We start from the raw sequence: 24,386 nt of genomic DNA, 5'->3' as shown, positions 1-24,386 counted from the left end.
CTTGCCCCCGGGCGGTGTCGGCCTCTGCGGACACACCCAATCAGCGTCCAGCGTTGCCTTCCAGTGGGTAGGAGTCCGCCAGGGCAGCCAATCATAAACGGACGCGGCCCAGCTTCCCGCGCATGCTTGGGACTCTGCCTACTGCGCATGTTAGGTCGCGGGCCGACCCGCAGACAGACATCCTGGAAAGGGACTAGTTGTGCGGGCTTTCTCGGCTGCACGGCTTGGAGCCCAGGTGGGTGGGTGACCTGGTTGACCGTGTGGGAGATTCCCGGCAGGTATTGAGCTTATTAGGTGCCCGGAAGCATGGGAGTGGAGTCAGAAGAACTTGAAAACAAAGAATTAGCCTTCCTCCTCATTCCATTTTTTATTTTTTATTTTATTTATTTATTATTTTTTTATTTTTATTTTTTTATTTTTTATGTTTTATTCTCATTCCATTTTTTAAAAAGTCTTGTGTCCCCTCTCCAACTACCTCTTTTTTTTCCTTTTTAAGCAAACTGCCAACATCAGGATTATAGGTTTATTCTTCACAGCCTCCTTACTACTCCCTACTAGCCAAATTATCGTTTTGTCCACTCGTTCGTTCGTTCATTCATTCGTTCATTCATTCATTCAAGAACGTTTATATGGCCTGCTATGTGTCAGACTCTGTTCTTGGCTCCGAGAATCACCAGTAAAGAGAAAAATCATTGTCTTTGTTCTACTTACATTCTAATGAATGGGTTCCAATAAGGAATACAGTAAGTGAAATGGTGCTTTAGGAGATGTGTGGTTAAAAAAAAAAATGTAGATGAGTGTTGAAATTTGTTTAAATGTTGAACAAAGACCTGAAGGTCAGGATCCATCCTGCAAAATTAACTCCCGCAGAAAAGGTATTACACTGTCCTGTTTGGCTTTCCCTTCCCCCACAGAAGTGGCCCCAGAAGCTAATTCAGCAGAATTACCCTGGGGGCTTTTCAAACCCATTCCTGGGCCCCACCCATATATAATGGGTTGTAACTTCTGCAAGAGCGGCCTTCAAATCTTTTTTTTTTTTTTCCGTGACCAGCACTCAGCCAGTGAGTGCACCAGTCATTCCTATATAGGATCCGAACCTGCGGCGGGAAGCGTCGCTGCGCTCCCAGCGCAGCACGCTACCGAGTGCGCCACGGGCTTGGCCCCTTCAAATCTTTTTTTAAAAGCTCCTTGAGAGGGCGGCCCGTGGCTCACTCGGGAGAGTGCGGTTCTGATAACACCAAGGCCATGGGTTCGGATCCTATATAGGTATGGCCGGTTGGTTCAATGGTTTAGTGTGGTGCTGACAACACCAAGCCAAGGGTTAAGATCCCCTTACTGGTCATCTTTTAAAAAAAAAATAAAATAAAAGCTCCTTGAATATTCCTAACAATTAGCTAAATTTAGAAATAACAGGTTAAAATTCTAATGCCTTTTAGAAGCTGACAAAGTTTGGATCATCTGACTTCAGACTACCTTCCCAGCAACATCTGCAGTTTGGCAGCACTCCCTCCTCTCTCCCCAATCTACGGTCTAAGGCAATGAGCTTCCCTTCCCTTTCAACTTAATGGCTTCAACACCGACGGCCCTCTGCTCTGGAATGGCCCTTCCCTGCCCTTTTCAAACTTCTGGTCGTCCTTCAGTCCTGAGTTCAAATGTCTCCCAATGAAAGTCTGCCCAGTCTCCCCAGGTGTAATTAGTTGCATTGTCTTCTGAGGTCCCATCTTACTCATATCTCTGTTTCAATACTTGCTACATTGTTTTAGGAATATGTCTGTTCACCTGTCTCTCTTACTAAATACCTAGAAAGGACAGGGATGGGAATTTATATGTTTATAATTATAAATATTGGCTTACACATCAGCATTTATTGATTGTCAGGTATTTTTTTTAATTTTTCCTTGCGTTTAGTATTTTTCTTTTTTATATTATGACAGAAATCTGGATGTGTATACTGTTTTAATCCTCACAATTCTGGGTGTTAGGAACTATTATTATTCTTATCTTACAATGATAAAACTGATATTTGAAGATGTGAAGTAACTTGCCCAGGATTACAGAGCTAGTTAGTGATTGTGGCGCTACTTTTACTTGCCCGTAATCGCCAATTGTTGAGCTAGGGCTGGGTCTAAGCTCAACAGACCCCTCAAACCCATTCCTGACTGGGTCACAAACCCTTCACACTCCAGGCTGGGTCATCAGGCCCGTCACAGGCAGGTCTGTGAGCTAGGTAACTGGCAAACAGGTCCTTGGAAGACATAAGTTCAAGAGCATAGCTGCGTGGAGCAGCGCCGGCCCAAAGCAGATGCCAGCCAAACCGTGGCACCACGCATGCGCACCAACTCCACCCCACCCTCCACCCCCACACACCATTTGTTTACTGAACCACCTCCAACCAGCCCTGAGGAGAGGGGAGCCTGATTAAATTATTCTATTTTCCCAACAGTGATAGAGCTGGAGTTCAGCCTTTCTCCAGATTCTGTACACTTAACTTATCTGTGTGCATACAGAATCTGGAGCAAGAGTGTATACTGAGAAAGAAAATGTGTTTCGAACCTGAGTTTTGTAGTCTCATGCCATTTCCTGCTCCTTTTAGGAAGTTAACATTTCTGATAGACTTTAATGAGTGGAAAGTCTAGAAAATTCATCTAGCTGACTGTCAGCCTTGGCAGAAGACAGTGACTTTTAACCAGACTTAGAAGGTAGCAAATGATTCCAGATATTCTTCACTTTGTGCATACCAATATCAACGATCCTAATGTGCTTTTTTCCTACAAAATGTCTTTAGGAAGAAGAATCTTTAGGCTGCTTGGAGACAAATTTGAAATTAAAATTTGATATGTGCTTGTAATCATCAATTTGTCTAAGACGTTGTTTTAACAGTATCTTTTTTCCCTAACCATATGCATGTATTAACTGTTCATGATAAATTCCTGTTTAAAGTTATGTCAAATAGTTGTGTCTCATAGAAATGTCATATATTTTCCAGTCCCACATGGGAAACTGTTAATTTCTAAAAATAACTGGCAAGAAGAATTTTACAAAATTATAACTGGAAGACATGGCATGATTGATAGGTGCAATAAAATCATTATCCCAACATGGTTGTTTTCCGTTGTTTTTTAAAATCATTTTTATTTATATTTATTTTTGTGGGGTACAGTGTGTTGTTTCAATACATGCATGTAGTGCACAATGATTCAATTAGGGTAGATAGCATAGTTTTCTACACAGTAGCCAACACCTTCTTCTCCCCCACCATGGTTGTTTTTAATTTTCTCATATATTTTTCATATTCACTATAATGACTGTTAATTTTTTTTAATCAGAATAAGTATTAGGCAAAAAAACAAATGTACCTAACAAAGAAACTCTTAAAAGAAATAAAAATTAAGATTTTAAGCCATGCAAGTATAGAAAAGCGTTCAGTAAACTTTACAGTGCTTTAACTTAATCTTAAAAGTATTATTAATTCAATTTTCTATGACAGTATATCCATGAGGAATTCATATTCAGCATATGAATTCAAAAATAATTTTGCCACCACTCTACTTTGCAAATTTTTTTGGTTGTGTTATTTCTATTATTAAAAAGTAGAAATAAAGTGCTGTCAACTATGTCAGAATCTGTAGCTTCAGAGAGAAGACTAAGAAGGGTCCTTGGAGTGGAATATTAAAAATCTTTCTTTGAGTTTTTTTAAAAATTGATCAAATTTGGTCCGGCCCGTACCTCACTTGGGAGAGTGTGGTGGTGATAACACCAAGGCCACGGATTTGGATCCCTATGTAGGGATGGCCAGTTAGCTCACTTGGGAGAGTGTGGTGCTAACAACACCAAGTCAAGGGTTAAGGTCACCTTACTCGTCATCTTTTAAAAAATAATAATAATAAAAATAAAAAATAAATAAAAATTGATAAAATGTGTATATATTTAGGGTGTACAACATGATGTTTTAAAATGTATACATTAGGGAAAAAATAATTCTTTAAAAAGACAGCATTACAGAGATATAGTTCACATACCATACAATTCACCCACTTAAAGTGTATATAGTTCAGTGGTTTTTAGTATATTAACAGGGTTGTGTCACCACCACCACTACGCTCTAATTTTAGAACATTGTGTCACTCCAAAAAGAAATCCTATGCTCATTGGCAGTCACTGCCCTTTCTCTCCTTCCCCCAGCCACTGGCAACCACTGATCTACTTTCTCTCTCTATAGATTTGCCTCTTCTGGACATTTCATATAAATTAAATTACACAGTATAGAGTCTTTAGTGACTGGCTTCTTTCATTTAGCATAATATTTTAAAAGTTCATCCATGTGTTCTGATAGCATGTATCAGTACTTCACTCCTTTTTGTTATGAAATAGTATTTCATTGTGTGGCTAAACCACATTTTACTCATATTTATCTATTCATGAGTTGGTGGACATTTAGGTTGTTTCCATTTTTTGGCCATCAATAATGCTGCTATGAACATTCATGTACAAGTTTTTAAGTGGACGTACATTTTTATTGCTCTTGGATATATACCTAGAAGTGGAATTGCTGGGTTATGGAAGAAAGTTCATGGAAAGATTCATATTATCTTTTAATCCCATTTTTCCAGGAAAGTTTTAAAGTATACTGGTATATGTTCAACTATAATCCTTATGTTAAACTATAACCCATATGATTAACATGCTATATTTAGCATTTTGAGTAACTGCCAAACTATTTTCCAAAAAGAGTGCAACAGTTTACTCCTACCACCAATGTATGAGAGTTCCAATATGTCCACAGTCTCACCAAAATTTGTTACTGTCTTTTTGATCTTTTTTTTTTTTTTTTTTTTTTTTTGTCTGCTGGCCAGTAAAGGGATCCAAACCCTTGACCTTGGTATTACTAGCACCGTGCTCTCCCAAGTGAGCCAACTGGCCAGCCCTCTGTCTTTTTTATTACTGCTTTCCTAATGGATGTGAAGTGGTAACTTAAATTGTTTTGATTTGCATTTACCTAATGTCTAATAATGATGAGCACTTTCTTTTTTTTTTTTTTTTTTTTTTTTTGTCGTTTTTTCGTGACCAGCACTCAGCCAGTGAGTGCACCGGTCAGTCCTATATAGGATCCGAACCCGCGGCGGGAGCGTCGCCGCGCTGCCAGCGCAGCACTCTACCAAGTGCGCCACGGGCTCGGCCCACGATGAGCACTTTCCATGTGCTCTGTATCTTCTTCAGTTAAAATATTTGCAAATCATATATCTGATAAGGGACTTGTATCCAGAATCTTTCATCTCAATAATAAGAGAAATAACCCAATTTATTTATTCATTTATTTTTGGTGGCTGGCCAGTACGGGGATCAGAACCCTCAACCTTGGTGTTATAACACCACACTCTAACCAACTGAGCTAACCAGCCAGCCTTTTCTTTTAACGGTTTTTTTTTTTAAGTCACTGATTTTTTTTTTTTTTTTCTTTAAAAGGTGACTGGTAAGGGGATCTTAACCCTTGACTTGGTGTTGTCAGCACCACGCTCACCCAGTGAGCAACTGGCCACCCCTATATGGGATGCAAACCCGTGGCCTTGGTGTTATCAGCAACACACTCTGCTGAATGAGCCACAGGCCGGCCCCTAAGTTACTGATTTTTGAGAAAGTTCTTTGGTTGGTTGATGTGGGGAATAGCTCGATGGGAGGAAGAGTTCATTCTGAAACCAGAATGTGCTACTTCTCTTCTAAAAGTTTGATAAGAAAAGAAAAGAGAGATGGGAGTGGAAGCTTGTTAGGGGAACAAGGTCAGTGGAAATTTTGGGAGAGGGGAGGAAACATATTTGGGATGACAGGAAAGAATTATGAAATTTTGTTGTATCTACCAGAAGTGCTGTGAGTGTTGGGAGAAGTAGAGAGCTGAGGCTAACGTGTTAGTAGAAGCTTCGTGAAAGAGGTGGATCTTCAGCTGAGGCTTCACTAAATGGAAGGTTTTGTAAGCATACAAAAGAACATAAGCAGAGACATGATAGAACCCAAGCAAAGGTAGGACAGGACAGAGGAACAGGAGCATTTGAGGAGTGGGAAGGAAAATCCTAATTGCAATAAAATTTTATGTATTGGGGTATAGTGGAAAATAAAGTAGATTGTGACTAGATCTTGGTTGTTCTGGGAATGATGTACAGAAAGGATTGAAAGTGGGGAGAGTTTAGTATTAGGGAAGTCAGAAACTACATTAATCCAGGCATGTGACAAAGCTGTGGAGCAGGGTATTGGCAAAGGGAGTGGACAGGAAGGAGAAGCCAGGGCCAAGCAGAACAACTAGAGCCAGCTGACACCACAGGAGCACAGGGGCTGGGATGCCACCCTACCACACTTCTATGACTGGCACTGGTCCCATGACACCACTGCCCACAAGTGCTTTGTCAACTGTTCTTCCTTCTTTTCAGCACAAGATTCCCAGTCGTAAGTTGTGGTGCATGTGCCGTGGATGCTCAGGGCAAAGGGAGGATCTCCGCCCTTATACTTCCAAAGAGGGGGATAGAGAGCTGTCTCTCACCAACGTCACACACAGGAAAATGCCCCTCAAATTGAAGAGGGGATGGGATGCTGGACAGCCAAAAGGAGAAAAAGTGCTGCACAGAGCCAGCCTGTGAAAAGCCTTGTGTATGGTCTTCTGACCAGGGGGAAGGGGTAGATATTATGTTGTATAAAAGTAGATGATCAACTTTAGGCAAATAATTCTGGGAGCAACGTGGGGTTTGGATGTTCCCCTCACCCCAAGCACAGGGAGAGTCTTTCCCTGTAATTTCTGGAGAGGGAACAGGTTGGTGGCAAAAAGACCAGTGAAAATGTGTAAGATAAGGCAGATTAGAGGGGCATTTATTTCTGAGGGAGAATCACAGGGACTGGTGACTAAAAGAATGGAGGAGGTAAGAGAGAGAAAGGAATTTGGGGCTTGAACATGGTGATGCCATTAACTGATTCTCAGCATACAAGAGATGAAATAGGTTTGTGGAAGATAATGAGATCATTGAAGTCCAGTTACATGAAACAGACATTTTAGTATAGAACTCAGGACAAAGGACAAAAATGGAGATGGTGCTTCTGTTACCTTCCAGGCTCAGATGGTAACTAAGGCAAGGGAATGGATGACAAATCCTAGGAATATCAATATTTCAGAGTCAGTAGAAGAAGAAAATAATCAGGAAAGACTAATACCAGTGAAGCCAAAGAAGAAAATTTGTATTTGTTTTTGGGGGGAGGTTTTTGAGCAGCTGGCCGGTACAGGGATCCGAACCCTTAGACCATGGTGTTCTGACACTGTGCTCTAACCAACTGAACTAACCAGCCAACCCCCAAAGAAGAAAATTTATAGATAACATACTGGGGTAGGGGACGGGGCAGTCATCATGGTGATAGGCTATAGGGACATCAAATGATTCAACATTGGGGGAAAAGGGTCATTGGCAACTAGTAAGTCAGTGTGGACCTTAGCAAGAGTAGCTTCAGAAGAGATAGGACAGAGAGTTGAAGAAAATGAATGGGTTGAAGAATGTGCCAGCTGTTGAACGGACTCAGGATTCCAAAGTCTCCTTCAAACTAGAGGATTCCACAGAGATGACCCCAGGATTGAGCTTCTTCAGCCCTGTCTGTGCCACTCCCAACAGCCAGATCCTGAAAGAGACATGTGATGTGGAGCAGGTGCTGTTAAAGACCGCTGCAGCTCCCACCTCCTTTAACCTCCCCAAATAGAAACATGTAGGAACAGAATCCCAAGAACATAAGGCTCTAGGGAGGAAAAAGAAACAGCTCTGGCCGGCAATACCAGCATCTTCACTGGCTGCATCCCTACTGAAGAAGAGGCCCGCTGAAGTTGGAGTCATCATCTCTACCCCCCAGTCTGGCTTCAGAGATGCTTTGACGTTGCAGCCAGAAGTGTTCTTTAATGATTTCTCTGGATTTCAAGTTTCTTGCTGTTGGAAAAAGGGACAAAGTGTTGGTGAATGGAAGAGAACCTTTGTTGGATATTGGCCCTCAGTCTCCAGCCCGAGTCTACTACTCCCTCTTTTCCAGAAGGTGCTAAGCCCCTTACTGAAGAGAGAACCAACTGATCTTCCTAATGACTCACCAGCCCCCAGTACCATCTAGCCCTTTCTTATTTTTAGCAGTTAGGGCTGTCTCCTAATGGGGATGAGGCTGAGGCTTTTTGTCTCAGCTTAATGGAGGAGCCTGGCCCAGCATAGAGGCCTGGCTCAGATCCTTCACCCCTCATCAGGAATGGCGTTGGGATCTGCGCTGTCCTTACCCTCTCTAGATTTTAAGTCTTTTAATAGTACCGTCAATTGTCTTCCATGTTGCTGGAGTAAATGAATTATTTTTAAGTGTTAAGTAAATAAACAAACCTTAGCCCATCTAAAAAAAAAGAGGGAAGGAGCGTGTCAGTTACTGATTTATTCACCCTTTTCCTTTCTCCGTGAAAATGATCTGAAGCTTTGTCAGCAGAGGGCGCTGGAGAGGCACTGCAAGAGGAGGGTTTGTTTCCTAGCTCTGGTGAGCTGGCTTGGCAGGCTCCTGCAGCACCCAAGGGCTGCTCGTCATCCAGCTATTGCAGGATGGTGCTTCTCCAGGACACTGCTGCTCCTGAGTGGATAGTATCCAGCAGCTTCCCTGAGCGCCTGCCTCCCATCCCACCTGCTGGAGCAGTTACAGAGTGCCTTTGGTGTCTGCTGAGACACCTCCCTGTGAATAGCTTTCCCCCAGCACCCTAGAGCCAGGGTCAGCAAATTTTCCTGTAAAAAGGCCAGAGAGTAAATATCTTGGGCTTTGAGTCATTGGGTCCATACAGCTACTCAGCTCTGCCATTGAAGTGCGAAACAGCCACACACAATATGTAAATGAATGAATATACCTGTGCTCCAATAAAACTTTAATTATGGACAAATGAAATAATCTTTTGATTTTCTTTCAACCATTTAAAAATGTAAAAACCATCCTTGACTCCTGGGCTATATAAACACAGGGGACACGGCCAGTCTGAAGTCTGTAGTTTGATGACTCCTGCCCTAGATTTCCAGAAAGATGCACAATGCTGATTTTCAAAAAGCTCTGCCACTGTGGCCCCACAGCAACATCTCTGCTATTGAGAGTACCCTCTCTCACAAGGTCCAGATCTCAGCCCACCACTGAGGGGCTGAGAGGAATGGAGAGGGTCTCTTCCTTTGGTGCTGTCTCAGCTGTAGCAGTGGCTGCTCCTTGTCTTTAAAGTTCTCATTGTATTTTACTAACTGTATTGATTTCTGCTGTTGTGTGACAAACTACCAGAAATTTAACATCTTAATATAATAAACATTTATTATCTCAGTTTCCATGAGTCAGGAGCTAGGCATAGGTCAACTGGGTCATTTATTCAGGGTCTCAAGACTGCAGTGAAGGGGTTGGCCAGAGCTGCCATCATCAGGGCCTCCGAGTCCTCTTCCACACTCCCTGGTTGCTGGCAATTCAGCTCCTGTGGTTGTGGAAATGAGGCCCTCAGCTCCTAGGGTCCACCTGCTGTTCCCTGTCACATGACCCTCTCCACAACAGGGCAGTTTGCTCCAAGACTAACAGAAGAGCTACCTCTATTTCTGCTGCTTCTCTTGCTTTTGGACACTTCAAAAAGGCTCAGCTGGTTAGGTCAGGCTCACCCAGAGTAATATCCCTTTTAATTCAAAACCAACTGATTAGGGATCTTAATTACATCTGCAAAATCCCTTCACCTTTGCCATATAATGTTAACAATCTTGGGAGTTACAGCCCATTGTGTTCACAAGTCCTGCCACACTCAATAGGAGGGGATTATACTGGGCATGTACATCAGGGGTAGAAAATCTTTGGGGGACATCACAGAATTCTGCCTACCACATAAGGGATAAAAATCATAGGTAATTGTTTAAATCCAGTTTTCATAATTTCTTTAATGTGGTTCTTAGTGCTTTTAAAAATTCTTAATTATAAAAAGCAAAATATTTCAGGATACTTTAACTTCATAGTAACTCTTCCAGGTAACTGAAAGTAAAATGCATTTGTACCATAATTGTTCATTATGTAAGACATTGGGAAAGTGGCATATTAAAGACACTATGAAATTTGATTCGATATGATTCAAACAAATTTAGGAAGTAGTTTTAAAATGTTTTATTTTATAGTTCATAAAAAAGTTTATATGTACAAGACTCAAAGTAAACAGAAAGGCAGCTTTCAATCACAAATGAATGAGAGTAGTCATTTAATCTCTACTGTGAAAGCACATTTAATGCACACTCTTCAATGCTATGCATAAATAATTTTAACTATGCAGTCCAAGTTCTTGGTTTTATACTAGATCTGCACATATAAGACACTTGTGGTAAAATTTTAAGATTGGTAAAGCCAATTTCAAGCAGTTTGTATTTTGGTACAGTTCACTATTACAAATATATGATGTTAACTAACGAAGATCTTCTTTCTCCCATGCTCATACATTTGTAATGAGTCCATTTGCTAATTTCCCTTCTTGCAGTGAATCTTCAAATTACAGCAGTTATGCATTGAGTTCCCTACGCATCTCACCCATCTCCTTTATCTGAAACAGATAGAAAAAGTACAGAAAATTGAAAATCATTTTCCAATCTTTTGTTTATTCTGAAAATAGTTTAAAAAAATTAGAGAGGAAAGCAAGATGATTTCCTTATACACTTATAAGACTTATATAAATAAAAAAAGAGAAAGCTCTACTACAAGGAAACACATATTGAGTGCAGGAGCCAAGCTACTATTTAGAGACAAGATGGCCAAAGAGAGTGGGGAAAGCAGCAGATAAGCTAGATCTTTAAGAATAGATAAGATTTTTACTAAATGTATAATATTTTTACAGCTAGGAAGAATCAATTTATTTTCTATTATCCATCTTTCATTTTATAGGTGGGGAAACTGAAGTTCAGAATTAAGTGACTTGTCCCAGATCATACAATAAGTTACAGGCAGAACTGAGACAACGATGACACTACTACTACTGTTGGCAAACATTTTGCTATGTGGCAAGCATGGGACCAATACTTTACAGATTACCTTTAATCCTTAAAATAGGTCAGTACTATTATCCCCATTTTACAGATGAGAAAACATGCAGGCTTAAAGAAGTTATGTAATAAGTGGTCAAACCCAGGTGTGTGTTGCTCTTAACTACAACACTACATCATCAGTCTGCCTGTCTGTTAAAATTCAGTTCAGGGATAGTTCTCTAGACCTGTGGTCACCAATCCAGATAAGCCAGGTGATCTACTATGGAATGGAAAGAAAATGCTAGAACTTTCCAGTTCTATTAGATTTTTTCAATATTTTTTTACACTTCTAATTAATATTTGCTAAAATATTAGCAAGTGGCACATATTAGATTACAAGTAAGTACATAGGTATACAAAAATTGGTTAGTATACAGAAAATATTATTGATAGGATTCAAAGACAAGTGTGTTCATATCCAATTCCAAATGACTGGAACAGGCTAACAATCTGAAAATTTCACACTGGTATAGGTAACCAGATAGTATGCAACAGATTTACTATGACAAATTAAGTTCATTTTAAATGATTATTATTCCACTGGCATGCAGACAGTAAATCAGGTTATCAGTAACATTTTCTCTAATGTGAATCCACTAGAGTATGCCTCTAAAAGTTTCCTCTAAACGCTGACACTTTATAAAATAAGGCTTCCCATTCCACTCTTCTATGGAGCAGAATTCAATATAAGGTGGTCTGCCATGGAACTCATGCAAGAATATTTAGGTGAGAGTGCATTCTAATACTGTCTCTAAGACCCCAAGCACTATACTGCAATAGGACTCCGGGGCAATGGAAATCTGTCAATGTCTAGGAAGGTACAATGATTACTAGCAGTAAGAGATGAAACGGGGCCTTTTTATTAGGTAAGTAATCCATTTACCTCAGCTTTCTCATACTTTGCCATTCTCTTTTTTCTGGAAATGACCTGAATGGATGAAAAAAAATTATTATTTCAGGACTGCTCCTCAAACAAAAAGTTGGTCTACATTGACATATATGTTTTTAATGGACATAATTCCGATCGGAACAAATATAATTTTAAACTCTATCCATAAACATTGTTTCTTAAATTAAAATTTCATTACTAAACTAAAAAAAGTCTAGCATAGCACTGAAACAAAAAAAAAAAAACACTAAGAAAACAAATAATCTTTAATGAAATTTAACAGTTTGGCGTGCATTCTTCAACATCTTTTTCCATATATATGCATACAAGTTTGGGGGTCTAAAAATAAAATGTGATTTTAAAAAAAGATCAAAAACAAAATAAAACAAATAGTAAAAATCCCCCTATCAGTCAGCCATCAGAGAAAATGAATAAAAAATAAAAATGGGATCATACAATATCATTTCTATTTTTGCACAGCCTGTGTCACCACCATAAGAACTCTTCCAGATCAAAAGATATAGATTGAACTCATTCACATTATTCCATAGCATGGATATACCACAATTTACTCATCCACTCTCCTACTAATTTAACTCAGATTCTTTTCCAGATTCACCCTTACAAGTGACATTGCTACACTTAACAATGAATGTGCTTTCTTTTTTACATGATTATATTTCTATGATTAATCTTTCATGTGTTTATTTGCCATCTGAAATTCTTCTTCTACAAACTGTCTATCCATACCTGTTGGCATTCTTTATTTTTTTTTGGCAGCTGGCTGGTTGCCATTCTTTCTTTAGGTTTCCTCATCAATTTGTAAGAATTCTGTTTATTGTGCATAATATCCATTTGTTTTATGCATCATGAATATTCTTTCCCAGCCTATCATTGATATTTTTTACTGTACAGTATCTTTGGCATACAAATATTTAATTTTAGGGCCGACCCCACGGCTCACTCGGGAGAGTGTGGCGCTGGGAGCGCAGCGGCTCTCCCGCCGCGGGTTCGGATCCTATATAGGGATGGCTGGTGCACTCACTGGTTGAGCGCGGTGTGGCTGACACCAAGCCAATGGTTGTGATCCCCTTACCGGTCACACACACACACACAAAAAAAAATTTAATTTTAATGAACTCATATATGCATAAATCTTTTCCTTCATGGATTCTAGATTTCTTACACAAGGTCAACATTTCCTAAATTAATTTTCTTGAGACTTGTTTTATTTCTTTGTATTTTAAACTATAATCCATCTGGAATTTGTGTTTGAACATAGGTGCACTGCCCAACTCCTTCACATTGCTGTGCTCTGGACATGCCATTCACACAGTCGGGCAATACGGCCAGCCCTCGTGGGGTGAAATAAGAATTCAACTTTTGTTTTCTCCCAAATGGATACCAAGCATCGTAATTCCATTGAACTGAAAATGTAAGTTCCCAAATACTCTCAAATCTATTTCTGAATTCTGTTGTGGTGATTAGATTTCCTGAAGCATCCTCACATTCCTAGAATAAACCCCCCACTTCTAGGTGATATTCTTCTTCTGAAGCACTGCTAAACTCAGTGTGCTAATCTTTATTTAGAATTTGCTTCACATTTAACATTAACTCTTTCCTATGCTATTTTAAATCCTGTGTTCTGTTGTTCCAGCTCACTGAATGGTTTTGGAGGTTCGGGTATTTTTGTACTAAGCCTGGCAATGGTGTTAAATTATACGCAGTGAGAAGAACCAAAAGACATTTGCTGCTGGATGGCAATGTAACTGGACTCTGAGGTGTTCGGCTGCAAGCTGTTTTAGATTAGTATCTCTTCTTGCTTCATAAAGTGACTGTTTTGTAAAAAGGAACCAGAAATGCAATAAATGTGTTCACTAGAGTGAATTACAAAAAATAGAGATTTTTGTTTCATTAATATGTTTTGGAACATGGATGCAGCTTTTTCGTATTACTGTCTTTTCTTGAAAGAATATACCCTTAAATGATATTTTACTTGTTCTGTACTTACCAACACAATAATTCCAGCAATAATTGCTATTGTCACAACCACAATAATAGCAATAACACCAGCTTTTAGACCCTGCATTGAAAATTCAGGTGCTTTTTCATCAACATAGTAAATTAAAGTTTGGCCAGGATCCAGATCCAGTTGTTCCCCATTTACTCTCAAGTCCATTCTTTTAGAAGAATGGAACAAGGATTCACCTTTAACCTATATTGAAAAGGAGAAAAGCAATTAAAATTATTTAAGAAAACCAACCATGGCCACATAATAATTACACATTGATCATATGCCAAAAGAAATGCCACCAAGAATCTTTATAGTTTCAGTGATAACAATCCGATCCATTGAACCCTTTTAAAAACTATTACAGGAAATTTTCATGCACAAAAGTAGAAAGAGCAGTATAAGGAAGCCCATGTACTTATCACTCAGATTCAACAATACCAACACATGCCCATTCTTATTTCATCTACTCTTCCTTCCCACCCCAATCCAGATTATTCTGAAGCAAATCTTAGACTTCATCAGAAAATAATATATCATCACTATATTATATTCATCACTATCATATATTAAAGTTAAAATAAAATAATCACATCAGTTTTACAGCATTTTTAAAATATAAATTCTTGTTCATGTAAATTATAAATATAATAGGGAGAGAATATACACACTAAGTTAGGGAGATAATAAATGAGAATTATAAGACAGAAGACATTCTAAGCAGAACAATTTGATAAAGGCACAAACATACAAGCAAGTCAGAAAGTTATATGAGTGGCAGGGAGGACAAAATTGCAGAAGACCCACTTGGAGATAAGGCTCATCTGTAAGTGAAGAAAAAGGTGGTGAAAGATCTTGAATCCTTTGAGGAATGACAGACAACATTACATTTCTGAACACAGGAATAAAATAAGAAAGATTAAACTCACATCTTTTTCAAAATAATAAGCCACATCAGCTATGTCCACATCATTCTGAGTTTTCTGAGAAGAATTTTGCACCAGCTCAATAGTGATAACATTATCCTCATACTGGGGGGAAAATTAAAAAATACGAATATTAATATAATGAAAATATCATTGTTCAATAATCAGAATATTCAGTGTTTGATTTTCTGTAATCTACATGCATCACTATCCCTTTCCATTAGTGGATAATTAACTTTCTCACTAATATTGAAAAATCTTTGGGGGAGCCTTTAAATCTATTCAAGGGAAATAAGACAACCAAACATAATTACAATGCATATTTTTTTTTTTTTTTTTTTTTTTTTGTCGTTTTTTTTCGTGACCGGCACTCAGCCAGTGAGCGCACTGGTCATTTCTATATAGGATCCGAACCCGCGGCGGGAGCATCGCCACGCTCCCAGCGCAGCACTCTACCGAGTGCGCCACGGGCTCGGCCCAATGCATATATTTTTAATCCAAGAGAATTTCCTTGTCTTGAAAAAAATTTTAAAACAAGGTATCACAGTACCTTATTTGGATCAGAACTACTTGAAAACCAAAATACTAAAGAAATGCAATCCAAAATGTGGTATGCATCACATATCCCACACAGGTACTGATATTTAACTCTGTACTCCACAGATACATACGATCAACTATGTTACCATAAAAAATAACCAATTAATTAAAAATAAATTTTAAAAAAATGTAGTATGCATTAACCATGTTCAGTTTTTAGAGAGCAAAACAGTATATTCCTTCAAAAGAGTCTTTTTAAAAATGACATCAATTTTAATCAAGAAGAACAAGAATAAATTTATATTGCCTTTAAAGAGTTCCATCACAGTATTCAAGCTATGTGTTTTTTAAAACCAGAGCTGAAAGAATTAAGGAAGGGCTTTACTGGGTAAAGACTAGTTCCTTAAACCTGAGAAGATGGGAGGTAGAGTAGCATGCTAAAGTAAGACACGCTAAAAGCAATTACAGAGAGTTCTCCAGGGTAAGAAAGACATGTTTTACGGATACTAACAGATACTGTTTCCTTTAAGGGTAATACTGGGGTTTTCAAAGGCTTTATGGGAGAAAAACAACAACAGGGAATTTGCATTAAGTGCCAGGCCTTAAACTGTTATTCAAAAGCATTTAACCACTACTAAAATCACTGGATGTCCTTTACACCCAAACCATACGGTCCCCAACTTTCTGCTTAATCTCATTTACTAAAAAATCATACCGTAATACGTGTGATAAATTTTGGATCCAGTTGATAACGAGTTGTGATCGCCTTCTGAAGAGCACTGTGAATAATTAAAAATCTGTGTTCAAAAAAAAAGTTTGTACCATATAACTTTTAAAGCTAAGAAGCTTTTAAAGGTAAGAAGCACTACCTTTTTTCTCTATTTTTTGTGGCTGGCCAGTATGGGGATCCGAACCCTTGATCTTGGTGTTATCAACACCATGCTCTAAACAACTGAGTTAACTGGCCAACCCAGAAGCACTACTTTAAAACCAAGCAGATAGTTCAAGGTCTAGGATTGTCATTACCTAAAGTTGTTAAAAAAAATAATTGATTCAGGTTAGAATCATCCACTGATGCTAAAACTGTAGAATGCCATTTTGATTAGAAACAGAACACTTACATAGTATCCAAGTATACACCCACAGATTATTTATTAAAAGGGGAAAATGGTAACTTTACAGTTGAGAAACCTGACGGACACCACTTTAACCAAAGTTAATATTACTAGTAAAGGGACAAGCTCACTATCATGAGCCTTCTGATGTAAAGTACTACAAAAGATGCAAGACTAGTTTTCCTGTTAAAAACGCATAACCTATTTTTAGAAAAGAGGAAAAGCCAGACAAATCCAAATTTGAAGTAGGACAAATCCAAATCTGAAGGACATGATATAAAATAATTTGCTCATGCTCTTCAAAAATATCAGTGTCATGAAAGATAAAGAAAGACCAAGAAACTGCTCCATATTAAAAGAGACTAAAGAGTCATGACAACTAAATGTGGTACACAATCTCGGATTGGGTCCTAGAACAGTGGGCAAAAATTGCTACAAGGGACAATAATGGGAAAACTGGCAGCATGTTAAATTTCCTGAATTTGATCATTATACAGTTGTTACATAAGAGAATGCCTTTTGTTCTTAAGAAAAGATACACTAAAGTTTTTAAGGGTAAAGGGACATGACGTCCATAACTTCTTTTTAAGTGGTTCTGGGAAAAATATTTATACATATACGGATATATAGATATAAAGTACACACACATAAACATACACACACATAAAAAGAAAATGTGTCAGTATGTTAATTGGTGAATCTGAGGGAAGGGTACTACAAGAATCTTTGTACTATTCTTGCAACTCTATTTCAAATAACTTCACTTTTCAGAATATGAAAAAGCACTTAAGACTTGGTGTTTCTCATGGGATACAAGATTTGAGTACCAATTGTGCACAGATAATACGATGTAGTTAATTGCACTTACGTCTGCAAACTTTGAGAATCATAAGGTGTTTCTCTTGCTTTGTGTTTTAGTTCAATGATGATCCAGCTGTAAGGTAAAAAGACAATGTCAATTGACTATAACAACTCTACTATAAACTATACTGTTTTCCTAATGAGCTAACACTAAAATTCCCTACTGGAATCGCAGTAGAGCTATCAGAAAAAGAATTTATGCAGTAGAGGGCTGGCCGGTTAGCTCAGTTGGTTACAATGCAGTGTTACATTTTTTTGGTAGGCTGCCAAAAAAAAAAAAATTTATACAGTAGAAATGCCCATAATTTCTTCCCTGGCCATCACACATCCTTCATAAAGAACCTGCCCAGGAGTAAACATTTCTAATATTGACCTTCTGTCCTCCAGCCACAATACATAAGGTCACGTAAAGTCAAGGCTGAGCTGGCTATATTGGGCCCTGTTCAAGTAAAAAGACAAAAAGGCACTAAGAGAAATAGAAAATTGATGATGAGGCTCCAGGCTCCAAAAGCCACAACAGTAGGGAGTGCTGGCTTTGGTCCTGATACCCTTCTAGTTTGTAGTCATCCCTTTCAGTAAAGTCTTTTTTGCTTAAGCTAGCGTTGAGTGTGTTTCTGTTCCTTTTTATTAAATAATCCCTAAGACAACCATATCTTACTTTTTAAACACAATAAATGAGCAAATATATAAATATAATTCGTATACATTTAACACTAATCCAACTTTAAAATGCTGACCAGTGTTAAGTATAAACATAAAAGGAAAATTACACCTAGTATGCTACCATCGTGCAAAAAAAAAAAGAATACATATATGTCATAAATTCATAGACTATCTCTTGAAGATTATGGAATAAACTGATGACATCAGCTCTGTGGAGGTACACTGGGTAGCTGGGGGAGTGGGATGGAATGGAGACTTTTTGCTGTACACACTTTCCTACTTTTTGAGTTCTAAACCATGAAATCATATTACCTATTCAAAAGTAAGTTTAATCAAGCGAATCCAAAAAGCCTGAAAACAAGTAATATAGGAAGCCCCACTCACTAGGTCCTCACTCGTTCGGAGCAGGTTATTTCACTGTCCTTGTCAGTTCTTCTGACCCCAGCAGTGTTCACACACCAGCAAGTGGAGGTGCCATTGCACTGCTTGGCTTTAAAGAGCCCCTTCTCATCGCAGTCAGGGTCATAAAGCCCGTCATTGTTCTGGATTGCCCCTTCAGGTTTCATTCCTCTAACAGACTTGGAGCCAGTCATTTCTGCCTTCATCACCAAACATTTGCTGGCCACTGAAAAGAAAGCACTGAAAAATAACTGCAGTTTCATGCTTACAGGGGAAAAAAATGTTTAATTTAACTCCAAACTTCCAGGGCCAAAGATGATTTTAAATTTACATGTTCCCACACTTATTTTCTGAAGAGAAGCTTCAGATGGATATAATATCAAATTTCAACAAAGCAACATGACGCAGATTTAAGCTGATAAAACTTCCCAACTCAAGACACATCAATTAAAATAGTATTAAGTCAAAGTAAAGTTTAAAGGAAATAAGGATATTTCACTCACGTTTTGAGCAAATGATGGTATTTTGTGTACCAATTGAAGTACACTGGCATTGACCATTTTCATTGTAAGAGCAGTCTGTAGTCAGCTGGTAGTTTTCACAGAGACATTCTAGAAAATTTTTTAAAAATCCATTTTAAAATGCGGATCCAACTATCAACTCTGATGTCTCAGCTAAATTATGTTCTGACAATAATGCCTAAGTTACAGAGACACAAAGCCTTAAAAAGCGGTTCTGGATGTTTCGTTTTTCAGCTATAATTTGAGTTGCTTCTGAAGTGCTTGACACTTGCTAAATAGTTTGTATACATTATACAGACACATCATCTAATCCACTTGCATTATCCTGTTTCAATTTTTTTAAAAAATAAGAATACAGGCTTCTAAAGGCTTTGTCTTTGTGCTATCTCCCAGTCTCAGCTCTTTCCAGCTTTGTCTTTGTGATACTCCCTGTCTCAGCTCTTTCCCTCCTCTTGTCCTGCTAGATACGCCCCTGCCTGACAGTCGCTGTTTTCCAAAAAAAAAAACAAAATCAACAATTCCAATTCCAGGATCCATGAATCTTCACATTCCCTTCCTCTCTCTCTCTTAAATAAATAAGAAACTTCTGTGGCTTAAGAGGAACATATTCAACCTTTATATCATTTTACGTCTTGGAAAAATTATACTTCCAATTTGGAGGAATTCTTGTATATGGGTCTCCTAATTAAATCAAATCCATGTACCTGATTTTGAAAGTGATACTAAGCAGCCCATCCTGGGTATCGATGTTAGTTTAATCATTATATATCCATGACTACCTCAAAAGTTCATTTTAACTTCAAATTGGCAAGCCCATCTGATTCCTTTTATTTATTTTTAGTCTAGTTGAGTGCAGTCATTAAAAACAAAAATTAGCATGACGAACCAAAGAATTTTTATATTGCTCTCTCATCTCCCAAGTATGACTTTAATTTCTCTCCGTTTTACAACCGATATGAACTACCTATAATCTGTCTAGCACTAAACTCAATATTGGGGTCACAAAGGGAGAAAGCACAGTGGCTGTCCTCAAGGAGTTAAAATCTTTTGTGGCACTATATTGTACTTGTATTTTTCATTACCAAGTAATGTGAAAATTAAAACAGACCAGGGTCCGGCGAGTTAGCTCAACTGGTTAGACGCTGTGTTACAACACCAACGTCAAGGGTTCGGATCCCCCTACCGGCCAACAGTCAAAACATAAAAATAAAATGGACCAGTCAGGTACGGGACTTTCTGAACATATACCTATAGCATCTATCACCATTTTAAAGCAATTCCAAGATTAAGTATTTAGTCCCAGATTGAAACTAGAAAAAACACGAGTTGATTAAACTGCATTTTTTGAAAGTTTAAGTATTTAATTTAGGCCACCTTGTTGGTGGGAGTATAAACAGCCTCTCCAGAGAGCTTTAGCCAGTTGTCACTCCACTTCCAGGCACCATCTTACAAATAAATCAAGAGCCGGCAGGCAAGCTGTTAATTTCAGAATAAGAAAAACCAATCAAACTGCATGTCCAACATTTGAATAATGGTGCGATCTTCCACACTATAGATTTTTCAGTCACCATTTAAATCGTGTTTTTAAAGATCAAAAGAAATGTACAGCTCTGGATGTGGAAAAATAATCAAGATAAAACTACATATTTAGGTTTAGGGCAGTGTTTAAAGAAATGTCTAAAAGAAAAATATACCCAATTGTTAATTAAGGGATTCTCAAAGTGGTGGGATTAAGTTTTTTTTTTTTTTTTGTTTTTTTTTTTTTACTCTTTAGGGTTATCTTTATTTCCGAGTTCCGTACAATAAACTTGGCACTACTCACATGATCCTTAGAAAAGGGAAAACAACACCGGCTAGCCACCAGACACAAAAAAAAAAAAAAAGAAAGAAAGAAAAGAAAAGGGAAAACACCCACAGCCCCCGTGGTCGAGGTCCAGGAGGCCCGTCTCCCGCGCGCAGGTGCGTAGCGGACCTGGCCGCCCTCAGCCACCTGTCCCCGCCCAAGGCTCACATCCGGGAGTCGCCGCAGGTGCCCCGGCAAGCCGCAGTCACCTTGACTCCGCTACCGGCCCGGGCTTGGTTAGGGGCACACCGGAACCCCAAGTCCACCCGGGCCAGAGGAGGTGGGCGCGCCCCGGCGCGAAGCGCTGGTTCTGTGGTCGCAGGATCCCCGGACGTGGCCACTCCGTTCCCCGCCTGACCCTCCGCCCCGGGCCATTTCCCTAGAGAGGAGTTCAAAGCTGCAGAGTAAGGCTGCTCCCTCCGGCCAGCTCGAGCCGACGCCTTCCCGCTGCCTCCTTCGCGCCGAGGGCCTGGGCCGCGGCACCGCCTGCGCCTTGCGGTCTCGGGGCGGGAAAGCGCGGCCTCTCGATCCCCTCCCCATGGTCCCCATCTCAAGCGCCGGAGGCCGCCACTCCCCGGCCTGGCCCGACTCCACAACTCCTCTCCAAGTTTGTTCCTCACCCTTCTGAGCCAAGGCTACTGCCGCCGTCGCCGCCGCGAGCAGGAGCACGAACGCGAGGACCTGGGGGGGCGCCATGCTGAGCGCGCCGAGAGGAGGGGAGCAGGGCGGGCCGGGGACTCGCGGAAGGCGCGCGGGGAGCCCCCTGGCCGGCCGGGCGGCGCGAGGCCTCGGGCGAGCAGGTCCGCGTCGGGAGGACGGCGGCGAAGGGTTCCCGGACAGGGAATAAGGTGCGAGCTCGTCGAGGGACTGCGCGCTCTACACGCGCGGAGGGTGGAGCGCAGACCTGCGCAACCTGGCTGCCCCGCCTCTCGGCCCTCATCCCCCGGCGGCTCACCTCTGTCGCCGGGGCTCGGGGATGAGTCACCGCCTGGGGGCGGGGCAGGGAGCAGGCGCCCCTCCTCCCCGGCCCCTCCTCAGGTGTGCGCCCGCGCCCGCCCCGCCGCCCGGTGCTTCGTCTTTGTACCGCAGGCGGGCACTCTGGGGGGTGGCAGAGGAGGTTCGAGAACACTGAGGCTTCCTCTTCGCACGGAGGAGAGCTCCCCTGAAGCCTTGAAGAACGGGGCCTGGGGGAAAGGGTGTGGGGACTGCAAGAGGGACGTGGAAGCGGAAATGGGTTACAAACAAGCGGAGAAGCGGCCGAAGTACAATAAAAAAGACGACCTTTGAGCATTACCTGGGCAGTTTAACTGTACTCCTTTGAAACTAGAAAAAAAGAACGAAAGAAATCTCCCTGGCTTTCCAGGATGATAAATTCATATTTTCTTTATAATTACTCTCAAAAATTCTTTCCCCTTTTTTGTAAGCATTTTTAGCAGTTGAAGATGTAATAAAAGGTGTTCCCATAGAGCCAAATGCTGGGAACCGAAATTATTTAGGTTTTGATTAATATTGGAGAACAATGTTGGGTGAGTCAACATTTTCTAAGAAAATATAGGGAAGTAGAAACAAAAGACAATTTATTTTAGTGCAAATGAATTTAAATCACAACAAACTGTTATTGCCATCTCAAAATAACTGTAATGACTTGAAACTTTTAATAACTATTAAAGTATTGTTTTAAATGTTAACGTTAGCTGTAATAACATTATAACCCGTTTAAAAGAGGCCTTTTGTCTTGCTTAAGAAATCAGTGGGAGTAAGAGTTCAAAAAAGGAAAGGCGAAAAAGCAATGTAAGATTCAGCTAAATTTGATTATTTTTTACAAGTATACGTCAGATCAAAGATTATGCTTTTATTGAACAATATTTTAAGTGTGTTGTACTCTCCTGTTGAAGTGTAGGCAAGTTGCTTAATGTAAATAGTCACATTGTTATAAATGCTTCTATATTTTAAATTTTACTTGGTACATTAAATAAGCTATTTTTATTAGATTATTGATCTTGTAAGGAAATCATCAGTGTTTTAAATCTAAATCTGAGTTGCTAGACCTAGTTTTGGAACTTTGTGATCTGTTGAGCAATTTAAGTGAAAAGAATAGCGCTAACGAATTGGGAACAAGTTATCAACCAGATTTTTGTTGTCTGCTGCATTGTGGATGTATTCCGGAAGTTGAACACTGCGAGCCCCCAAGCTACACATACTTTTCCCAAGAATAATCTAACTGGTTATTGTGGCTTTGTTTGCAAAATGTTCCATTGCCAGGTCTAAATCTGTTACCTAATCAAAGAGAGCCTCATCTTATAGCTTGACAGTTGTTTATTAAATTGTTCATTGCAATAAGTGAATTGAGTAAACATAATTATTAAATAAATGACAAAACACTACACTCATCTCTTACTCATAGTATCTGAGTATGCATCTGAGGTATTTATTTTTATAGCTCTTTAACACCTTCTCAATTTGTCATTCACTGCTCAACATCACTCTCATTTTATGCTTTGATTGTGAATCTTCAAAGTTCCAGCACTACATTTAACAACATTTATTAATATTTTTGTCAAGTTTCATACCCAAGTATATTCCTAAATTTATTCTTACATTTGACAGTTTCTTTTTAATTTTGATAGTAGTCGGTTTGATATATAATATTTGACTAAAGGCTGGCCGGTTAGCTCTGTTGGTTAGAGCGCAGTTTTATAACACCAGGGTCAAGGAATCAGATCCCTGAGCTGGCCAGCTGCCAAAAAAAAAAAAAAGAGAGAGAGAGAGAATATTTGACTAAGAAAGGAACATGACAAGATTAAAAACCATAACTAAACTTTTCTAGCCAAACTCCTGCAGGCCATCAACTAAGAACCCAGTTGAAAAGCCAACACCAAAGCCAAAGTGTGGTTGGAAAAGGAAGCTAGTTAAGAAAAGATCTAGTGGTTAGTGCAAAGTATTAACTGGTAGCATAGGGATATTGGGTATGACCTTCTGTCTCTTCAGTGTTGAAGAATACCTCTAAATCAAAAGATAACGTATTTAATATAAATAGTATTGGAAAAAAGTTAGTATAATGTTCCTTGAAAAGAAAAATTAGGGGTGCTATTTAAGAAAATTACTTAGTTAATATCCTACAGTATAGTTTTTTACATAGGTTTTAGAATGTATGTGTAGTGCGTGTGTGTGTGTGTGTGTGTGTGGTATGTAGAATTTATTGAAATATTAAATGGTATGAATTTTATTTTTGCAGATGGTTAAAAGAGTATGTAATGTGTAAACATTTGTTATAATTAGGCTTAAAATTACTAGTTCTTAACATTTTTATTCCATGAGTAACATGAATTCAAAATAAAAGTACTGTATATAGAATGAAAAGTAAAAGTTCTTCTTGACGACTACCCAGAAAATCCCTCATCTTTGTTAATAGGTTGGTATTTATGCCACTCATTCATTAATTCTTCTCATGTATCCCAAAGAACCTGGTTTCACAGAATGTACTCTCTGCAGAGTAGTTGATAATGTTTAGTTTGCTTTAGGTTTATAACAATAGTTTGCATTTGTATATTGAGAGTCCACCTTAATATA

The 24,386-nt window shown here is 39.3% G+C and overlaps 1 protein-coding gene across 1 annotated transcript; it reads right to left on the bottom strand.

Moving 5' to 3' along the window:
• Nucleotides 1-10,159: 10,159 nt before the first annotated feature.
• Nucleotides 10,160-21,844, bottom strand: EPCAM (epithelial cell adhesion molecule). The gene is made up of 9 exons (XM_063078714.1): nucleotides 21,437-21,844; nucleotides 18,956-19,063; nucleotides 18,438-18,678; nucleotides 17,398-17,463; nucleotides 16,130-16,193; nucleotides 14,878-14,979; nucleotides 13,949-14,152; nucleotides 11,932-11,976; nucleotides 10,160-10,570 (listed from the first exon to the last, which is right to left on the bottom strand). The coding sequence occupies exons 1-9, from the start codon at nucleotides 21,510-21,512 to the stop codon at nucleotides 10,529-10,531; spliced, it is 948 nt and encodes a 315-aa protein (XP_062934784.1). The 5' UTR covers nucleotides 21,513-21,844; the 3' UTR covers nucleotides 10,160-10,528.
• Between the last annotated feature and the right edge of the window lie 2,542 nt (nucleotides 21,845-24,386).

The sequence above is a fragment of the Cynocephalus volans genome, chromosome 14 (genome assembly GCF_027409185.1).
Source record: "Cynocephalus volans isolate mCynVol1 chromosome 14, mCynVol1.pri, whole genome shotgun sequence".
Taxonomy (NCBI): domain Eukaryota; kingdom Metazoa; phylum Chordata; class Mammalia; order Dermoptera; family Cynocephalidae; genus Cynocephalus; species Cynocephalus volans.
The sequence above is the reverse complement of the archived record's forward strand: the minus strand, read 5'-3'. Positions and strand labels throughout refer to the sequence as shown.

What these genes read in the sequence shown, in the direction of transcription:
- EPCAM (XM_063078714.1), bottom strand. Translation starts at nt 21,512, where the DNA reads ATGGCGCCCCCCCAGGTCCTCGCGTTCGTGCTCCTGCTCGCGGCGGCG. An exon ending in AGTAGCCTTGGCTCAGAAGG is followed by an intron (nt 19,064 to 21,436) that starts GTGAGGAACAAA and finishes AAAATTTTCTAG; the next exon opens with AATGTCTCTGTGAAAACTAC. An exon ending in CTTATTATTTTGAAAAAGAT is followed by an intron (nt 14,153 to 14,877) that starts GTGAGTTTAATC and finishes TTTTCAATATAG; the next exon opens with GTTAAAGGTGAATCCTTGTT.